At 49.6% G+C, this 15,937-nt stretch overlaps 6 protein-coding genes across 6 annotated transcripts; 4 read left to right on the forward strand and 2 right to left on the reverse strand.

The window, feature by feature from the left end:
• Positions 1-938: 938 nt before the first annotated feature.
• On the forward strand, positions 939-2,680 carry FPRO_00962 (putative cytochrome P450 51 (eburicol 14 alpha-demethylase); the record flags this gene model as incomplete). Its single annotated transcript, XM_031220614.1, has 3 exons — positions 939-1,187; positions 1,290-1,487; positions 1,544-2,680. 3 exons carry the CDS (start codon positions 939-941, stop codon positions 2,678-2,680), a joined length of 1,584 nt encoding a protein of 527 aa, XP_031075510.1.
• A 557-nt stretch (positions 2,681-3,237) lies between these two features.
• Positions 3,238-4,179, forward strand: FPRO_00961 (uncharacterized protein; the record flags this gene model as incomplete). The annotated part of the gene is made up of 1 exon (XM_031220625.1): positions 3,238-4,179. One exon carries the CDS (start codon positions 3,238-3,240, stop codon positions 4,177-4,179), a length of 942 nt encoding a protein of 313 aa, XP_031075511.1.
• Positions 4,180-4,922: 743 nt separating this feature from the next.
• On the forward strand, positions 4,923-5,961 carry FPRO_00960 (uncharacterized protein; the record flags this gene model as incomplete). The annotated part of the gene is made up of 2 exons (XM_031220636.1): positions 4,923-5,568; positions 5,624-5,961. 2 exons carry the CDS (start codon positions 4,923-4,925, stop codon positions 5,959-5,961), a joined length of 984 nt encoding a protein of 327 aa, XP_031075512.1.
• Positions 5,962-6,343: 382 nt separating this feature from the next.
• On the forward strand, positions 6,344-7,822 carry FPRO_00959 (uncharacterized protein; the record flags this gene model as incomplete). The annotated part of the gene is made up of 1 exon (XM_031220647.1): positions 6,344-7,822. One exon carries the CDS (start codon positions 6,344-6,346, stop codon positions 7,820-7,822), a length of 1,479 nt encoding a protein of 492 aa, XP_031075513.1.
• A 466-nt stretch (positions 7,823-8,288) lies between these two features.
• Positions 8,289-10,124, reverse strand: FPRO_00958 (uncharacterized protein; the record flags this gene model as incomplete). The annotated part of the gene is made up of 1 exon (XM_031220658.1): positions 8,289-10,124. One exon carries the CDS (start codon positions 10,122-10,124, stop codon positions 8,289-8,291), a length of 1,836 nt encoding a protein of 611 aa, XP_031075514.1.
• A 2,703-nt stretch (positions 10,125-12,827) lies between these two features.
• FPRO_00957 (uncharacterized protein) lies at positions 12,828-15,704 on the reverse strand (the record flags this gene model as incomplete). Its single annotated transcript, XM_031220669.1, has 2 exons — positions 12,828-14,929; positions 14,975-15,704. The coding sequence occupies 2 exons, from the start codon at positions 15,702-15,704 to the stop codon at positions 12,828-12,830; spliced, it is 2,832 nt and encodes a 943-aa protein (XP_031075515.1).
• Positions 15,705-15,937: the final 233 nt, after the last annotated feature.

Below are 15,937 nucleotides of genomic sequence, written 5' to 3' on the forward strand. Positions count from 1 at the left end.
CCAATCAGAAATTCCGTGATCCAACTCATCAGACCATTTTAAGAGTTCAGTTTTTCAACAAGGGGCAGAGAAGGAAGGGCCGCAAAGTGAGGTGAATTATGAACACTACTAGGTTAGTAGGTAGGAGGGAGAAAATAACATTTTCTACATCGAAACCTCACGTGACAATGGTGTTTGACCATTGTTACCTTAAGCTCTATTGTCGAAAGGAGGATAAAAATACAGATTGAGGGCTTAAACTCACTAGATCTGACCTCTGGTCAAATCCATTATACTTGGCAAAGCCTGCGATCAGTTGTACTAACCTAGGGGCATTTACAGAATGTACATACATATTAGGCACTACGTAAGCAATCAATGCAAACAAATAAATACTTCTATTGGCGGGCAGATAAGAATGCGAAAAAGGAGGGATGGAGGGGCTCAAGATCTGGCACCACAAAGTGTATGCGAATACGAATCCGCATCCCTGAACCAATCATATCACACCCTTTCGTGATGGGACGGCATGGCGCCCCATTATTTTCAGGAACCGTCCACATCAGGTTCCGTTTTACAGGGCAGCAGGAGTGCTGTAAACTGTGAACTACACAGGGGGCGAGGCAATTCTACGGGCTTAATCTCGACAGAGCGCAGGCGGTGTACCGTGCTGTTGGCTGTTTTTGCTCGGCAGGTGTGTGGGGTCTCTTCTACCTGCTAAGACACCCCGGTCCGAAAAAAAGACGTCGGGGTCTGTCGCAATTACATATCAGTTAATCTCCTTCGCCATCATTCCCTTTCATTTTCCTGTCAGTCTCTACTTTCTACAGACTCGCCATTGGGAATTCTTGTGCTTCCTGGCGCCGTGGATAATACTTTCTTCTTCTTTACTTCTTTCCAGTGATTCCATCCTTCGAAACGGAACGAAAACCCTAGTGTCCTCCTTACAAAACCCAATCATGGGTCTCCTCCAAGAACTTGCGAGCCACCCGCTCGCACAACAATATCAGGAGCTTCCTCTGGCCCAGCAGATTGGAATTGGCTTCGGAGCATTCATAGTTCTCTCTGTCGTCCTCAATGTACTCAACCAGCTACTCTTCAAGAACCGCAATGAACCACCCCTGGTCTTCCACTGGTTCCCCTTCGTTGGAAGCACTATCACATACGGAATGGACCCCCCTAAGTTCTTCAGGGAGAACCGCGCCAAGGTACGTTTAACAAGCCCAAAAAATCCAGGATTGGAGACGAATTTTGGACGGACGCACAAGGCGCCAGAAAACCTGCATGACCAAACGCTGACTATGCGCTAGCATGGTGATGTCTTCACCTTTGTCCTCCTTGGAAAGAAAACCACTGTCGCTGTTGGCCCCACTGGAAACGACTTCATCCTCAACGGAAAGCTCAAGGATGTCTCTGCCGAGGAGATTTACACGGTTCTCACTACTCCTGTCTTCGGCAAGGATGTCGTGTACGATTGCCCTAATGCTAAACTCATGGAGCAGAAGAAGGTTAGAAACGACAATCTGATCCTTGCGTAGCAACATGCTGATAGAAGTGCCTTTAGTTCATGAAAATCGCCCTCACGACCGAAGCCTTCCGATCATATGTGCCTATTATCTCCGCCGAGGTTCGCGATTACTTCAAGAAGAGCCCCGATTTCAAGGGCAAGTCCGGTATTGTCGACATTCCCAAGAAAATGGCCGAGATCACTATCTTCACTGCCTCTCATGCCCTCCAGGGCAGCGTCATTCGTAACAAGTTTGACGAGTCTCTGGCCGCTCTCTACCACGATCTCGATATGGGTTTCACTCCCATTAACTTTATGCTTCACTGGGCTCCTCTCCCCTGGAACCGCAAGCGCGACCACGCTCAGCGCACTGTTGCCAAGATTTATATGGACACCATTAAGGAGCGACGCGCTAAGGATAACGACGACACCGAGCACGATATGATGAAGCATCTCATGAACTCTACTTACAAGAACGGCACCCCTGTCCCTGATCATGAGGTCGCCCATATGATGATTGCTCTCCTCATGGCTGGCCAGCACTCTTCTTCTTCTACCAGCTCTTGGATCATGCTCCGTCTCGCTCAGTACCCTCACATCATGGAGGAGCTGTACCAAGAGCAGGTCAGAGAACTCGGTGCTGATTTGCCTCCCTTGACTTACGACGACCTTGCCAAGCTGCCCCTCAACCAGGCCATTATCAAGGAGACTCTCCGCCTTCACGCTCCTATCCACTCTATCATGCGCGCCGTCAAGTCTCCCATGCCTGTCCCTGGAACCAAGTACACCATCCCGACCTCGCACACTCTTCTCGCCGCTCCTGGTGTCAGCGCTACTGACTCGGCCTACTTCCCCAACCCCGATGAGTGGGATCCTCACCGATGGGAGGCCGACTCTCCCAACTTCCCTAGAATGGCTACCCGTGGCGATGACGAAGAGAAGATCGACTATGGCTACGGTCTTGTCAGCAAGGGTTCCGCCTCTCCTTACCTGCCCTTTGGTGCTGGTCGCCACCGATGCATTGGCGAGCACTTTGCTAACGCCCAACTTCAGACAATTGTTGCTGAGGTTGTGCGTGAGTTCAAGTTCCGTAATGTGGATGGCGGCAACACCCTAATCGATACCGACTATGCCTCGCTTTTCTCGCGACCCCTGGAGCCCGCCAACATTCACTGGGAAAGACGCCAGCAGTAGATTTGGTCCGAAAGAATGATGAGACAACACGAAATAAGTTGTATATATGCGGCAAACGCAATGGGCATGCTCGGGAGTTGAGTGCTTTGTAATGGCTGGGCTGGTTTTTCCAAAAAAAAAAAGAAGTCAATTATCATGCCATGCCAGCAAAGATCTGGCGATAGAATCTATAAAATTTTAATTAGCAACGATTAAATTACGAATCAATACAGTTTTCTGCATCCTTTCCCCTGAATGTAATGATCTGATGGTTAGGTGAGTCGATCTCATGGGGGCATACCAAGTCGGAAGTTGGCAATTGGACCCCACCAAGCTGAGCGCCATCCATGACGACTGTGCTGCTTTCATACCAGTCTCAGTCTGAGAGGTAGCTTTGTTATTCTGCGAGGAGACTGGCGACACGTCTTTCACCAGCATTATCATCAGCTCTGTTGCTGCTCTTTAATTATTTTTATAACGAAGATTCGACCTGTTCACCTGGGAAGCAATTGTTTATCAATACCACTTACATCAGTACTCTTGACCAAAGCCAGAGACCAGCACCTCATCCAGACATCATGAACGAGTCATATGGCCCTCTTGTCCGCTTATGGGGCATACGCCCTTCTAAACTTCCATATGCAGGGGCACAACCAGAAGAACTCAAGGTTCTTCTCTCCTCAGTTATCCTCGAAGCCTTGCCTTTTCTAAACTCCGTCCCTTCCGAGATCCCTTCCGTGGAGCCTGCCACTGAACTCCAGTCCACAAGTGATCTCTGGAAACACAAGACAGTCAAAACATACGACGGATCTGCCGCTTCTGTTCATGTATTCGAGCGTACTGTTGATGCTGAGACTCTTGGGGTTGTCGCTCAGAAGAACCCTGGGCTTGGGATGCCACCTGATAAAGCGCAGTCAGAGCTTTGGGCGCTTCGACGGAGTACTCACGAAGCAAAGAAAGAGAAGGGCACGGCAGATTGGGATGAGTTTCTGAGATGTTTCAAGGAGAAGCATGGTGAGGCGGAGAAGACCTTTACGCCAAGCGTGGTGAGTTTCAAGCGACTACAGGAATGGGATTGCTCAGGCATTGAGATTCAGCTGAACGGCGAAACTTGGGTTGATTGGACACTGCGTCATGAAGAGTCTGTCCATGACCTTCCTGGGCCGTTGTCAAAGCGTGTCTTTCCTGTCCTACAAGCCACAGCTGCTGTTCGTGGACGCAAGGAGTTCCTTGTTGTTCAAATCGCGATCCGGGCCGGTGACGACGCAACAAACGTGTCCAAGCACGATGGCCCAATTCGGGCGGCTTACACAAGTGTTGAGAGGGTAAGAGAATTAGGCGATGGAAGCTTGGAATGGGTGATGGGGACAGCATCTGATGCGAAAGGCTTGGTGCCTATGTGGGCGCAGAAGCTAGGTCTTTCTGGCGCGATAGCTAAGGATGTCGGTATGTTCATGGACTGGATTGGTAGGGAGAGATTGAAGGGGAAAGATGCTGAAGTTATTGGTGACCTTGAGTAATGAATGCCATGGTGCGAAGGAGCTTGGGTAATACAGCTGTTGGTCCTGCGCGCGCGAGTGCATTCATTATTCTAGCAAGCAACGAGCTATATATTGCACGGCATTTACGTACGCTCAAATTGTAAGTTCTTCGAGTCAAGATCGAATATGTGTAATTGTTTTGCTGGGCTACAGGGTCCCATTTGCCACAAGCACACCTCAACGTTATAGAATGCGATGCTAAGTACATCCTATTACTTACTAACCTTACCTATCAAATGAAGTGGAAGATGATAGCTTTCGAGCTGTAAAGGCACCTTAGGGCGAATCTTTAAGATTCCTCAGTAGGTACCTAGGCAAGGTAAGATACGTGTTGTGCGTGATTCAGAAGCTTCTCTTCCATGCCTCCTGTACCTTTTTCTGAACCTTCTCCAAAGCTCGCCCCTTCCTTCCTTCCTTCCTTCCTTCACTCTTCGATAACAAATTTGGAGCACTTTCACTTAGAAGGAAACACTCAATACCTACCTCCCAGGTACCTTAGGTAGGCATTGGGCACCTTTCTACACCTAGGTACCTGCCTTGGGGAAGGTAAGGTAGATGGGAAAGCCAAACAACCTAATAGTTAGAATCTCATGGAGGCGTCACGTCTCTTGCCCTCTTTTCCCTTCTATCACCACCGGGCCATTTATATTCTGATGAGCATCCTTCATCGATACCTGTCTCGCTTCTCTTCTCAAAAAAAGGGAACCTATTTTGCTTTCAATATGAGCCAGAACCGCCACCGATCAGCTCCTAAGGGAACTGGTGCACCTCTGTCGCCCCCTTCGAGCCAATCCTCGGCCAACTTTGCTCCAGCGTTCACTGTATCGAAACCCTTCCCTGATGTTGCGTATTCGTCCACTCAAAGAACCCCAAATAGTCCAAAATGTGAAGAAAACCAACTCCTAAAACAAGCAGAGGCGCTCGCGAATATGCATTTTGAACTCAACCTCCATACTGTCTTCTCGCTTGCCAGTCGACTCGAAAAAGAAGTCCAGCAGCTCGTTTTCCGCACCGCTGATGATCAAGAATTCAGACGCCAGAATGAAGAAAGAATGACGAAGATGATGATTGAGATCCAAACAGTCAAGGCTTACATGGCTCACGTTGGGCATAACCGTGAGCCTGCGACACGAGCGGACATCGAGAGGTTGCAGCAGGCCATGAGTGATACCGCAATGGAGTGGAACAACCAACTGGAGGACGCAAGAACGAAAATAGATGAGATATCAGGTCGAATGATTAACGCCTCGCGACATGCAGGTGTTAGGGGCAATGAGCCTCCGACAAGCCCATCTCCGCTTGGAATAGAAACACGAGCAATGCGAAAGGCAAAAACGGATATCGCCTCAAGTGCCCGCCATCAGCAGAGTAAGTCAATCTGGCCCAGGACGTTGAGATTTCCAAACACTAACTTATGACGAAGCCCCTCCGACCTCGTCGACTCTAGAGTCTCGCGTTAACGATGCAATCAACTCGACGAAGCGCTGGAACCGCGAACACAAGACCACAAAAATGAGAGAGAACCAGTTCATCATTAGCTACCTCAAGAAACAAGGGCAACGAGACCCGGTACTTGCCAAGCTATTGCTCCAGGCGATTCGCGAGCGCGCATCCAACACAAAGACAAGAACTAGCAGAGCAAAGAAACCAAGTCTCGAGGAAACTGGCCGCAATACATCGTGGCAAGATGTGATAGACTCAGCAACAGAAGTTCTTGTGGTCAATAAAACACGGACCCTCCAATTTCTGAAGCAAGCTTGAGTGGACAGATTAAATAGAACATTGGTGTATTTTGACTGGAAGTAAGCGAATCACTGTCAAGACGGAGAAAAACATAGGTACATACAAAGACTGTTCATGTTTCCCATTTTCCAACAATGCCTGATACAGTATGTGGCCAGCGGGTAAAAGTGGACCTAGTCCATACCTAGATGCGCGCTGCGCGGGTCCTCCGTTTCAATTTCCTAACCGTACCTACCTCTACTTTAATAAAAGGACATTTCGCATCATCTCAGGCATCGACTTAATCAGTGAGGTTCTGTACCCTTTCTCCCCCCCACAACAGAGTCACAAGGAACGAATGCCATAGTTTATCCTCGCCTGGATTGAGCATCGTGAATACCTTAAGCTCTCCATTTGCAGCATGTCGACACCGACACCAAAGGATGGCCAACCACCCGCAAAACCTCGTCTGAAGCTCAACGTTAGCCGGTCTTCGTCTTTCGTCGCCGATGCGAATGCGACGCCTTCCGTCCCGGTCCCGGCTGGGCCAGCTGCTCCGACTCCAACTCCGACGGAAGGTAGCCGCAAAGTGAAGCTCAAGATCGGAAAATCGCAACCCTCAACGCCTGCGGAACAACCCCCAGTGAAGACGAAAGCTGGCCGACAACCCAAGCCCACACAGAAACTCGTCGAGAGCAAAAAGCGCGCACACGACGAACTAGATGATGAGCTAGGCTCGGCGCATCCAACAACAAAAATAAAACTAAAGCCAACGAAGTCAGGGCTCACTCCAACGGTCGTGGTGAAGCCAAAGGGACGCGCACCAGTACATCCACCAGGAGATGGCTATGACTCAGAGGCGAGCGATCGGGAGAAGGATCCTTCGATAGAGGAACAATTTGTCCTGAGGATGCTACCAGGAGAGCACTGTGACTATGTGCGCTCGTGCATGGAGAATGGTAAGATGGGTGTTCCTCGGAGCCAGGGAGGAGCAGACATACAACTCAAATTCTTTGAAGAGGACTCTCGAAGGGCGGTCGTGTCAGTAAAAGGCCAACCATTTGCTGCTGTTATGGTGGACCTGCCTACAGTTACAGAAGCGATGAAGACATGGGATCGCAAATCATTTCTCAAGTCTGCAGACATCTGTCAAATGCTTTTGGTGTACCAGAAAGTTTCCAACGAAGCTGAAGCAAGACAAACACCTCTACCAAGTATGATCGACCAACACTTCAAATGGCCACACGGCCTAACACCGCCGATGCACGATTGTGTGAACCGGCGATTCGCCAAGACCATTAGTCGAAAGGAGATTGAGGATAAAGAAGCAGAAGTCGAACGCCTGCTCGCCGAGGATGCTAAAGCCGGCTCTACGCGCTGGGAATGGGTCGACGAGAGCAAAGACGAGGACGAGGACGGCGGGGACGAGGATGCCGAAGGCGATATGGATGATGATGGTATGGACTACTTCCAGAGCCAAGATGTATTCGGAGACGGCGACGATGACCTTGCAGCCGATCTGGAGGCCGCTTTCGGGGAAATGGGCGATGAAACTCCCGCTACCGGTATGGATGCTCCAACGCCAATGACAACCACACAGGCCAATACCCCTGCGCCCCTCCAAGATAGCATTGAGTCGGATGAGTCTGAGGAAGTTTCGGATGATGATGATGACGACGACGATGAGGATCTGGATGAGGATGCCCGAGCCCAGCGCGACGAAGAAAAGGGCGTCAAGTCTTTCATTAACGACCTGAAGAACCAGCTTACCAGCAAGCAAGAAGAACTGGCCCGTACTACAAACAAGATCCTCCGGACTCGTATTGAGCAGACCATCAAACAGCTCAGGGCAGAGATTGAGCTCAAGAACTCGTCTATCGGTATCGAGACAGATGACTGATGAGGGAGCAGAAACCAGTCCATGGTGTATATTAGTTGCTGGGAAGGCAGCTGGGTTTGTGGTAGGTAGACGGCGTTTAAGGTGTAGCCCAAGATCTGGGCAAGCGATGATTTGATTCTGGATTTGTGACCCTAAAAATACCACATTGACTATTGCTCAACCAACTGCTAGTAAAGCTTTCATACCTCACAAGATGCCCCATTGTCTGCTTGCTCACTGATGTGAAACATTATCTTATACACCAGGATGAAGATAGAGCCCAAACACACTTAAACACCATCTTTGTAATACATTTTTATTGAGTAAAAGAGGAAAGATTGGTATCTCATTGCTATCCAGAATCAACGCCAGCCAACACCATCCTATGCTTGTGACGTCAAGTACGTCTTACCGTTATCCTTATGCCCCTTTAGACTTTTCACACAAGAGAAAGCATTCAATGAAAGAGTGAAATTTTGTCTTTAGCTCACCAGTCGATCCCTGCCCAACCATACGTTCCATCGACGTTATGCCAGCCCCCATTTTCCATGCTATCCTCCCATCCCATCATCACGGCCAGTAGGCGGCACCCTGAAGCACTCACGGTGCAAACAATCTTATCACTCGACTCCGAGAGAACGGCCAGATCCATCATGTACGCTCGGCCGACGAGACTACGGAGTCGGAGCGTTTCTTCAGAAGGCGGTGCCATATGTCTGGCTTCTTCATTCACACCATCGACATTGACTCCTGCTGGTGCTTCAGCCGCATTATTCTTGCTTTCAACACCAAGATTCCAGAAAAGGGGAGCAAAGAAACCACCCTCCCAACCAAACGTGTTTTCAACAAAGTCATTTAGTGAATGATGATTGCCACTTGCGCGGGCAATCGCACCCTTCGAAGCTAAACGAATTCGATCTTGGGAAAGGATGGTATGAGAAAACTCAGGCTCCTCATGAACTGTGGGGTCGTCCGAAGCCAGGAGAGTAATATGCCGGCGTTGCGTGTCATCTTCCATTCCTGTCATGTTGTAGTACTCGTCCACATAACGGGTGATTTGTTTAAGGTAGACATCAGCCGGGATATAGGTATCGCGGTATTGAAATTCGAGTGGATGCTGATCACCATGACGAACGTGAAGCCCAATGATGGGTATATGCGTCATGAGACTACCCTCAGCGTTGGCTTTTGCTTGAATTGCAGTCACACGCTCATCGACATAAGCCTGATCCTCATCACTCAAGATAAACAGATCCTCATATCCAATACGAGCCAGTTCGAAGAGATCCCGCAATCCATCCTCGGTTCCTGCAACTCGATGGTTTTGGGCCAGCAGCGCCGGGAATACCTCCTTAGCTGTCGCAGAGGAAACGACCAAGTGGCGAGCTTGGAAAGGGCAAGGAACCATGTGGTGTCGAGGAGGAGGACGACAGTCAGGGACAGGAGGAGCTTCGAAAATCTCGGTCCAAGGTCCGTAGGCCCAGCGTTTATCCACAATGAAGAACTCACGGTCGAGTTGCTTTGCTAGTCCGTAGAAGGTCCACAGCATCATGAGTGTGTTGCCAAGGCCAGCATCTGAGGACTCCAAAACAAAGGTCATGGTGCTTTCGCACACCGGCTTATGCTTCAAGTGCTTTTTATCCACGCCAACAAATTTACCCTTATTTTTGGCACGAATGCCCTTGTAGGGTGCTAGAAGGCCTGATCTCTCAGCATCATACACGTCGATATAGTATTCATCTTTAGCATCATAGCTGATGATAGCCTTTTCGGTGATCGGGGCCTTGTGATGAATATCTCTTGCCCGGGAAGAAACCTCTCGACATTGACTGCCCATCTCTGCATACTGGTCCATAGTCAAGGGAAAGTCCCCGTTTGGTGGTATAAAGACGGTCCACTTCGAGCGACCCTTGATGTCGTTGATAAGAATGGGCGTGGGGAAATCTGGAAAGGCATCTTGGCCAACCATCTCAAACTCCTCTTGTCCAAAATAAGGCCAGACTGCCGCTGGAATGGCATCTGGATTCTGAAAAGCCAATGCCACAAGGTATGTGATCGAGAGCAGGATACCGAGAAGGAAAAGTCGTCGAAAGACTCGGCTCGGTCGAGCGACCAAGATCTGGCTTGAGGTCCTCTTTGGAGGTCGAGGTACCAGAGCTGGAAGTGCTGGAGAGGCAGGCGGTGAAAAGAATAGGTGGTTGAAATTGAAACGGGATGAAGTTGATGAAACAGGCCCACGATCTTGGGCGTTGTAAGAGCTAGCTCGGCGCAAGTTCAGTGCTGGCGGCACGACCAGCATCTTTGATTGAGTAGGACCAGACATCATGGAATTGTATGAAAATGAAGGTATGTACGCGAGAGAATCAAGCAATATGAAAATAAAGTTGCCAGTCGAGAACCCAAAGCTGGTACTATGGAATTGCGAATGTAACGATGAAGGATCCGGTGGACGACAAACCAGGTCGAAGAGAGCGGATTGGGCTAAAAGGAAGGCCTAAGACTGTTTGCTTTGCTTTGCCAGTTTGTGTAACACAAGAGAAAATTGCCCGTATTTCTTTAATGGTGATCGCAAGTGCTCTCAAACGGACGTTTCAGTGGATGTTCTTCATCTGGCTTTGGTAGACCTGGATGAAAGCCAGCCGTTGAAGTCGCCCACCCAGTCACGAACAAGGCAGTGAAATATTTCCCAAGATAAGTAGTGGAATCGAAACCTGAATGGGCGAGTAGCCAAATGTTCAGAATAGGACAAAAATGGAACGCAAGGTAAGGAAAGGAATGTGTAACGAATCGAATAAGAGCTCAAGTTGCGAGTGTAGACATCAAGCCTTGGACCTGCACTGCAAAGAACAAGAGAAGAAGAAAGATCCCCGTGGGGCACCAAGAAAAGGAAACAAGAGTTCTAGATTTTAGACGTTGAGGATATGAAATCCTTCGGATCATGGACTTGAAAAGAAGACGAAGACCGGATGGGGCTCGGCCCACGACAGGGAGTACCCTGGATGGGAAGCAAGTCCGAAGCAACACCTGCTGCGGGATGCTTCGAGCACGGATAAAACATCAGATTAGGGAGGCAATGTCCAAAAAGCATGGATAGGTACATACCCGGTATGTCAAGTATATTCCAACAGACGAGAGCTGCACACTTATTGAAGTCAAAATGTAACTAGAAGGACAAGGCATGGTTTGGTCAACGTTGCTCCAAATCTTATCACCTCCATACTCATCAAACTGTATAACATCCCGTTCCTCGGACCGTTGAAAAGAGAAAGCATCGCAAGCTAAGCTTAGTCCGACAGTCGTGTCGCACGCACTGCGTGGGGTTCTTCAAAGGCAGCGGACGAAGGAACGCCAGGGTTTGACCATGATTTACCTCAGACTGATTACGCAGGCAGGGGCACAATATGCTGTGCACAAAAGTGCCTTCCGCCATGTCATCATAAAATCAACAGGAAACATATCGTGTTCCGGTTGCCGACGATCATCACATGGGCCGTCAGATCTTGCGCCGTTTAAGCTGGGAGCTGTTACAGATGCTTGGGAGACAGCCAACTGTGTGGCAGCGCTTCACGCAAGCATTGAGGGGATGAAATGGCGATGGGCTTGCAGGCGGCCCATCAATCGCCAGACAAAAGCTGTCAACCGGTATGTGGTGGCTAACAGCCGAAACAGCTACGCAACTCTCCCTACGTGACACTCTAGCTCAAAGCACTTTCAGCCCTTTCATTCGCGGATTCTTCGGTCCTTGACAAACATTGTCACCAGCTAATAAGCTGCTCTCACGAGGTCCGAGAGCCTTCCACCCTAGTCCGCGCTTCTGCAAGGTACAGCTCCTTGTCCGTCTTGACAGGGGTAGAAATAATGCCGGGGTTGCTCGGGTTTTCGCTAATTTCAGACCTGTTTCAGATTAAAGAGCTTCAACCGGCCAAAGCCAATGAGAAAGAGTTATCCTCGTACCCATTCAGCTTCCACCTGGTGATAACTTAAACGGCCACACGAAGTTAACCCAACCAAAATCAAAGAACTAATCGAATATCTTGGGTTTAATGTTTCAACCATACTACAACAAGAAACAAAAAAGCTCCCCGATGTTTCGAAGACACATCCTTCATGGGGCTGAGTAAACCGATCATGTCAAATTAGGAACGGAAGCTGATAGAAACAATATGCCGTGCAAGCTGCTGGAAGCTTCTTTCTCCTCGTGTTTTATGTTTGTGTGAGAAACAATCTCGGGCCCTAGCACGAGGATTGTGTGAAGTTGAAGTCGTCTGACTCGATAGTCGTGCCACTATAAAGCCTTGGGCACTAAAAGATTTAATGCGATGTGCCTTATCAGGGTGCTTGTTGTTCAAGTAACCTCGGAGCTCTAGAAGCCTGTGTCTCAATGCAACTTTGAAGCACAGCACATCCAAGTTAGTATCTTGGAGGGCTCTGATCACACACACAGCCGTACACATCAACTTACATGTCACATATCTCTCTCATCATTATTGAGGCCCGAATGTCAGGATTCCTTCATTCTTATCTCTCTGCCTCATGCTTTTTCGTTCCCCATCATTAACTACCTGCAACAGCCAAGTGCTGCGTCCTGATGTTGTTGTCAAATCTCCCACTCTCAACTCATCACGGTATAAGTACATAACTAAGCTCTCTTCCCCAAAGAATAAAGTAAAACGAAGGTAACAATGCCCTGTCAAAACGGTGGTTGCCCGCTTCCTGGCACAAAGGAAATTGTTCGCAAAACACAAACGGGCTCTACGGTTCGCTGTTTCTCACCAAGTCCCTAAAATAAACATAAAATGCGGCCGCTTGCATAAGCCAAGGCGGAATGTCTTCTTGATCATTCCGTTTCCCTTTTCTCTCGCCCAGCGACAAAAGAAAGTGTAATCGGGTATAACGCAAATAAACCCCCTTTTCCCGCAAGAAACAATGCCAATTTCCTTAAACGCCTGTATGCTCAATAAGTCTCCGACCCAATTTACTCCAGAAAGGGGGCGATATGATGAATTCCTCGACTTTGTGTCATCTTCTATGCCTCTGCCGGCATGTCTTTGCGCTCCTCAGGGGGATTCGGCGTGGGAGTTCGTCGTAAAGGCTCAAAGTTGGGTTCTGCCAAGGAGTCCATCTTCTGTCCACCCGCCAAACGTACGCTACCTCGCTTGCCACGTACCACCTGGCCTCTCTCAACCCTATCTTGTAGCATCTCGTCCAAAAGATTATTCATCTCGTCAACACCTCGGGTTCGCTTCTTTTCCACCTCCACTGGTTTCGCGCCGCTGGCTACGTCAGGATGGGCCTCTTGTTGAGGAGGCGGAGAGCGAGGCTCAACAGTTGCTTCGGCTGTGTCGCGTGACCGTGCTGCACTTCTCAAAGCAGCCAACATCCTGTCCTTATCGTCAAGTCTTGCTCGAAGATCTGCTATCTCGGAGTCTTTTTCCCTCAAGGCAGCAGATACGCTGTGATCTTCTCCGACCATAATAGCTTTATTTGGGGCCGCAAACCCCACAGATGCCCGACTAGAGCTTGCGCGACGTGCTTGAAGAAGACGCTTTTCTAACGTCGCAATATACCGATTCTTGTCTGCGAGATCGGCTTGTAGGGCACGATTCTGAGCCGTCAAGGAGGCTGTACCGTCACCGAATTCGCCAGCACTATCATCTTCAACGTCTCCAACTTCATCCCCGATCTTCTGTCCACCACTAGAACGACGCCCGATGGTCGAAGATGCCGATGTCATAGATGATGTACGTTCCATCAGTGGTTTACCACCCACAGAAGTGGCAACTGACGAGCGAATTGATGCTGGCAATGATATCTGCGAGAACTGGGAAAACCGGGCGTATTGTCCGAGAGAGCTTATTGACCCATTGGAATTGACACCAATGGACTTTGAGCTGAGAATCAGGCGGTTCAGATGGTCGATTCGTTCCTTCAGGGCTGTCCGGGCGAGTTGCATTTCAAGAATTTGCTCCTCATGTCGCTCCGCAGCCTCAGCTTCTCTGGCCTTTTCTTCCTCTTCGTTGTGTATCTTTTCTTCCTCCACCACTTCCCCCTTGTTCTTTTTTGCCTGAGACTCAAGTTGCTGGCGCAATTCCGAGATTTCCATGCGATATCGCTCAAGCAGAACTCGAGCTCCGCCTTCGCCACCAGCTCCAAGAGCTTCCTCGGCCTTCTTTGCATGACTGACGATATTATTCTTGGCTCTCGAGGCAAATTTGAGGGTATTAATCGTTTCCAGGGTGTGGTTGTTGGCCAAGGCCGCGCTATTACCGGCTCCGATCTGTATCGTGCAAAGAATACTCACTAGAGAATTCCCAGATAAAGCTCCCTGCAGCAGCCGAGTGAGTTTGCTATCGCGATATGGAAGATGCTTCCCTTCCTTGTCTGTACCCTTTGCTTCTTTCTCCTTCCACTCCGAAAGTTTTGAAATAACCGTGCCCAGTGTGAGCAGACTCTTGTTTATATGAGCACCTTCTTGTCTACGCTCTTTAGATTCAGCGGCCTTCTCGGAGCCAGCCAGGTCGATTAAGCTGAGTGTTGATACTCGCACGCCACCAGGCAAAAGGCCAGACCGCTTACCCTCGCCCGCAGCTGAAACACCTGGTATTCTCTCCCGAGACTCCACAACAATTTGAACGACTGCATGGCTTCGTGAACTCCGAGCGTTGAACTGTGTGCTGGCGGTTCTTCGAGCTTGGTCACCCCGTGCAATGACTCGCAGCAACTGTGTAGGGCTCTGGACAATCTCTTCCTTCAGCGGGGTAGCATACACACCGCGCTTGCTGTCTTCACGTAGCTTGATCTCTTCTTGCTGTGCACCCCCTCCAACGCCGTTCGCAATGGGCATACTTAATAAATCATGGATTTTTTCATTGTAAATCTCCAGATAGCTGACTCGCAGCAAAAATTCTCGTGATGGCGTTTCTCGGATGTATGAAAAGATATCGGTGATGGCAAGTGGAATCACGCCTGGAGATGAAGCGGTTCCTTGCATAGAAAATGTCTTTCCGGTTCCGGTCATACCGTACGCAAAGACAGTACCATGGTAACCCTCCATAACCCGTCGGACTAGTCGTTTCGCAATATGGTCGTATACTCTGGAGTTATTGTCATGTGTCGTGAAAACATTGTCTAAGATGTCAGTCTAGGCGGGACTTCATTTGCTTGGGTACATACCATAGTAATGGTCACCACCATCCTTCCCTCTGAATGAGATGAGCGACTTGCGCCCATCGACCATCCACTCGCCCTCAGGGCTCCCGTTGTTTCCGTTAGCGTCTGGCCGAACCCTGACACTTACAACGACATTCCCCTTGCCATCATGTTTGGATGCTCGCTTGTCATTTGAAGCATCGGGTTTCTGGCTTGATCCTTCCGCGGGGTCATCATATGTCGTGGCTGATGTCGAGTATGAATCTTGTGCTGAAGAACTACGACTTTGAGGTGGTGACGCAACACTGATCAAGCCGTCTGACATGCGTACACTCGTAATCGACTTTCCTTCCCCGCTACCGTTAAGGAAGCTTGGTGTGCTCGAACTCATTGTGCTGTACATGGATTCCTTTGCGGCTTTTGATGGCTTCCTTGTCGATCGGGGCTTGTCTACGGCCCTTGGACTAGGCGGAACGCCGCTGCTTGAGCGTGTGTCTCCCCTGGGCGGTTGTGGGAAAGAGTTGATGCTGACACTCTTGCGGAGAGTCTTTCCGGGACCATTGACACCAGAGCCAGTCCTTGGCTGTGGGAGTGCGGCTGACGGTGCTGGGCCTGGGGGGGCCAGGCTCATTGTCGATGGCGTTCGAAGACCGGATCGCGGTGTGCCTGGGGCTGATCTGATCGAGGCTGTGGGCGAGGGGATATTTCCTGTGCTCTTGCGCGTCTTGCTCACTGGCAGGGCCGGCAGTGCCATATTGGGAGGCCCAACTGAAGGCCGAGACGGGCGCGGCAATGTTGTCGTCATTGTAACTTGAGATCGAATGTGCAACAATAAAAAAGCAATACAAGGATTCGAATGCGCGCAGGCTCGAAATTGGAGGCCTGGTGCAGTGGCTTTTTAGGCGTCCTGAAAGGCCGGTCGGTCCATTAACAAAGTGAACTGGAAGGAGAGGTCGGACGGCTTCGCTCGATTAATGTCACCCTCCA

The sequence above is a fragment of the Fusarium proliferatum genome (assembly GCF_900067095.1).
Source record: "Fusarium proliferatum ET1 genome assembly, contig: FPRO_scaffold001, whole genome shotgun sequence".
Classification (NCBI taxonomy): domain Eukaryota; kingdom Fungi; phylum Ascomycota; class Sordariomycetes; order Hypocreales; family Nectriaceae; genus Fusarium; species Fusarium proliferatum.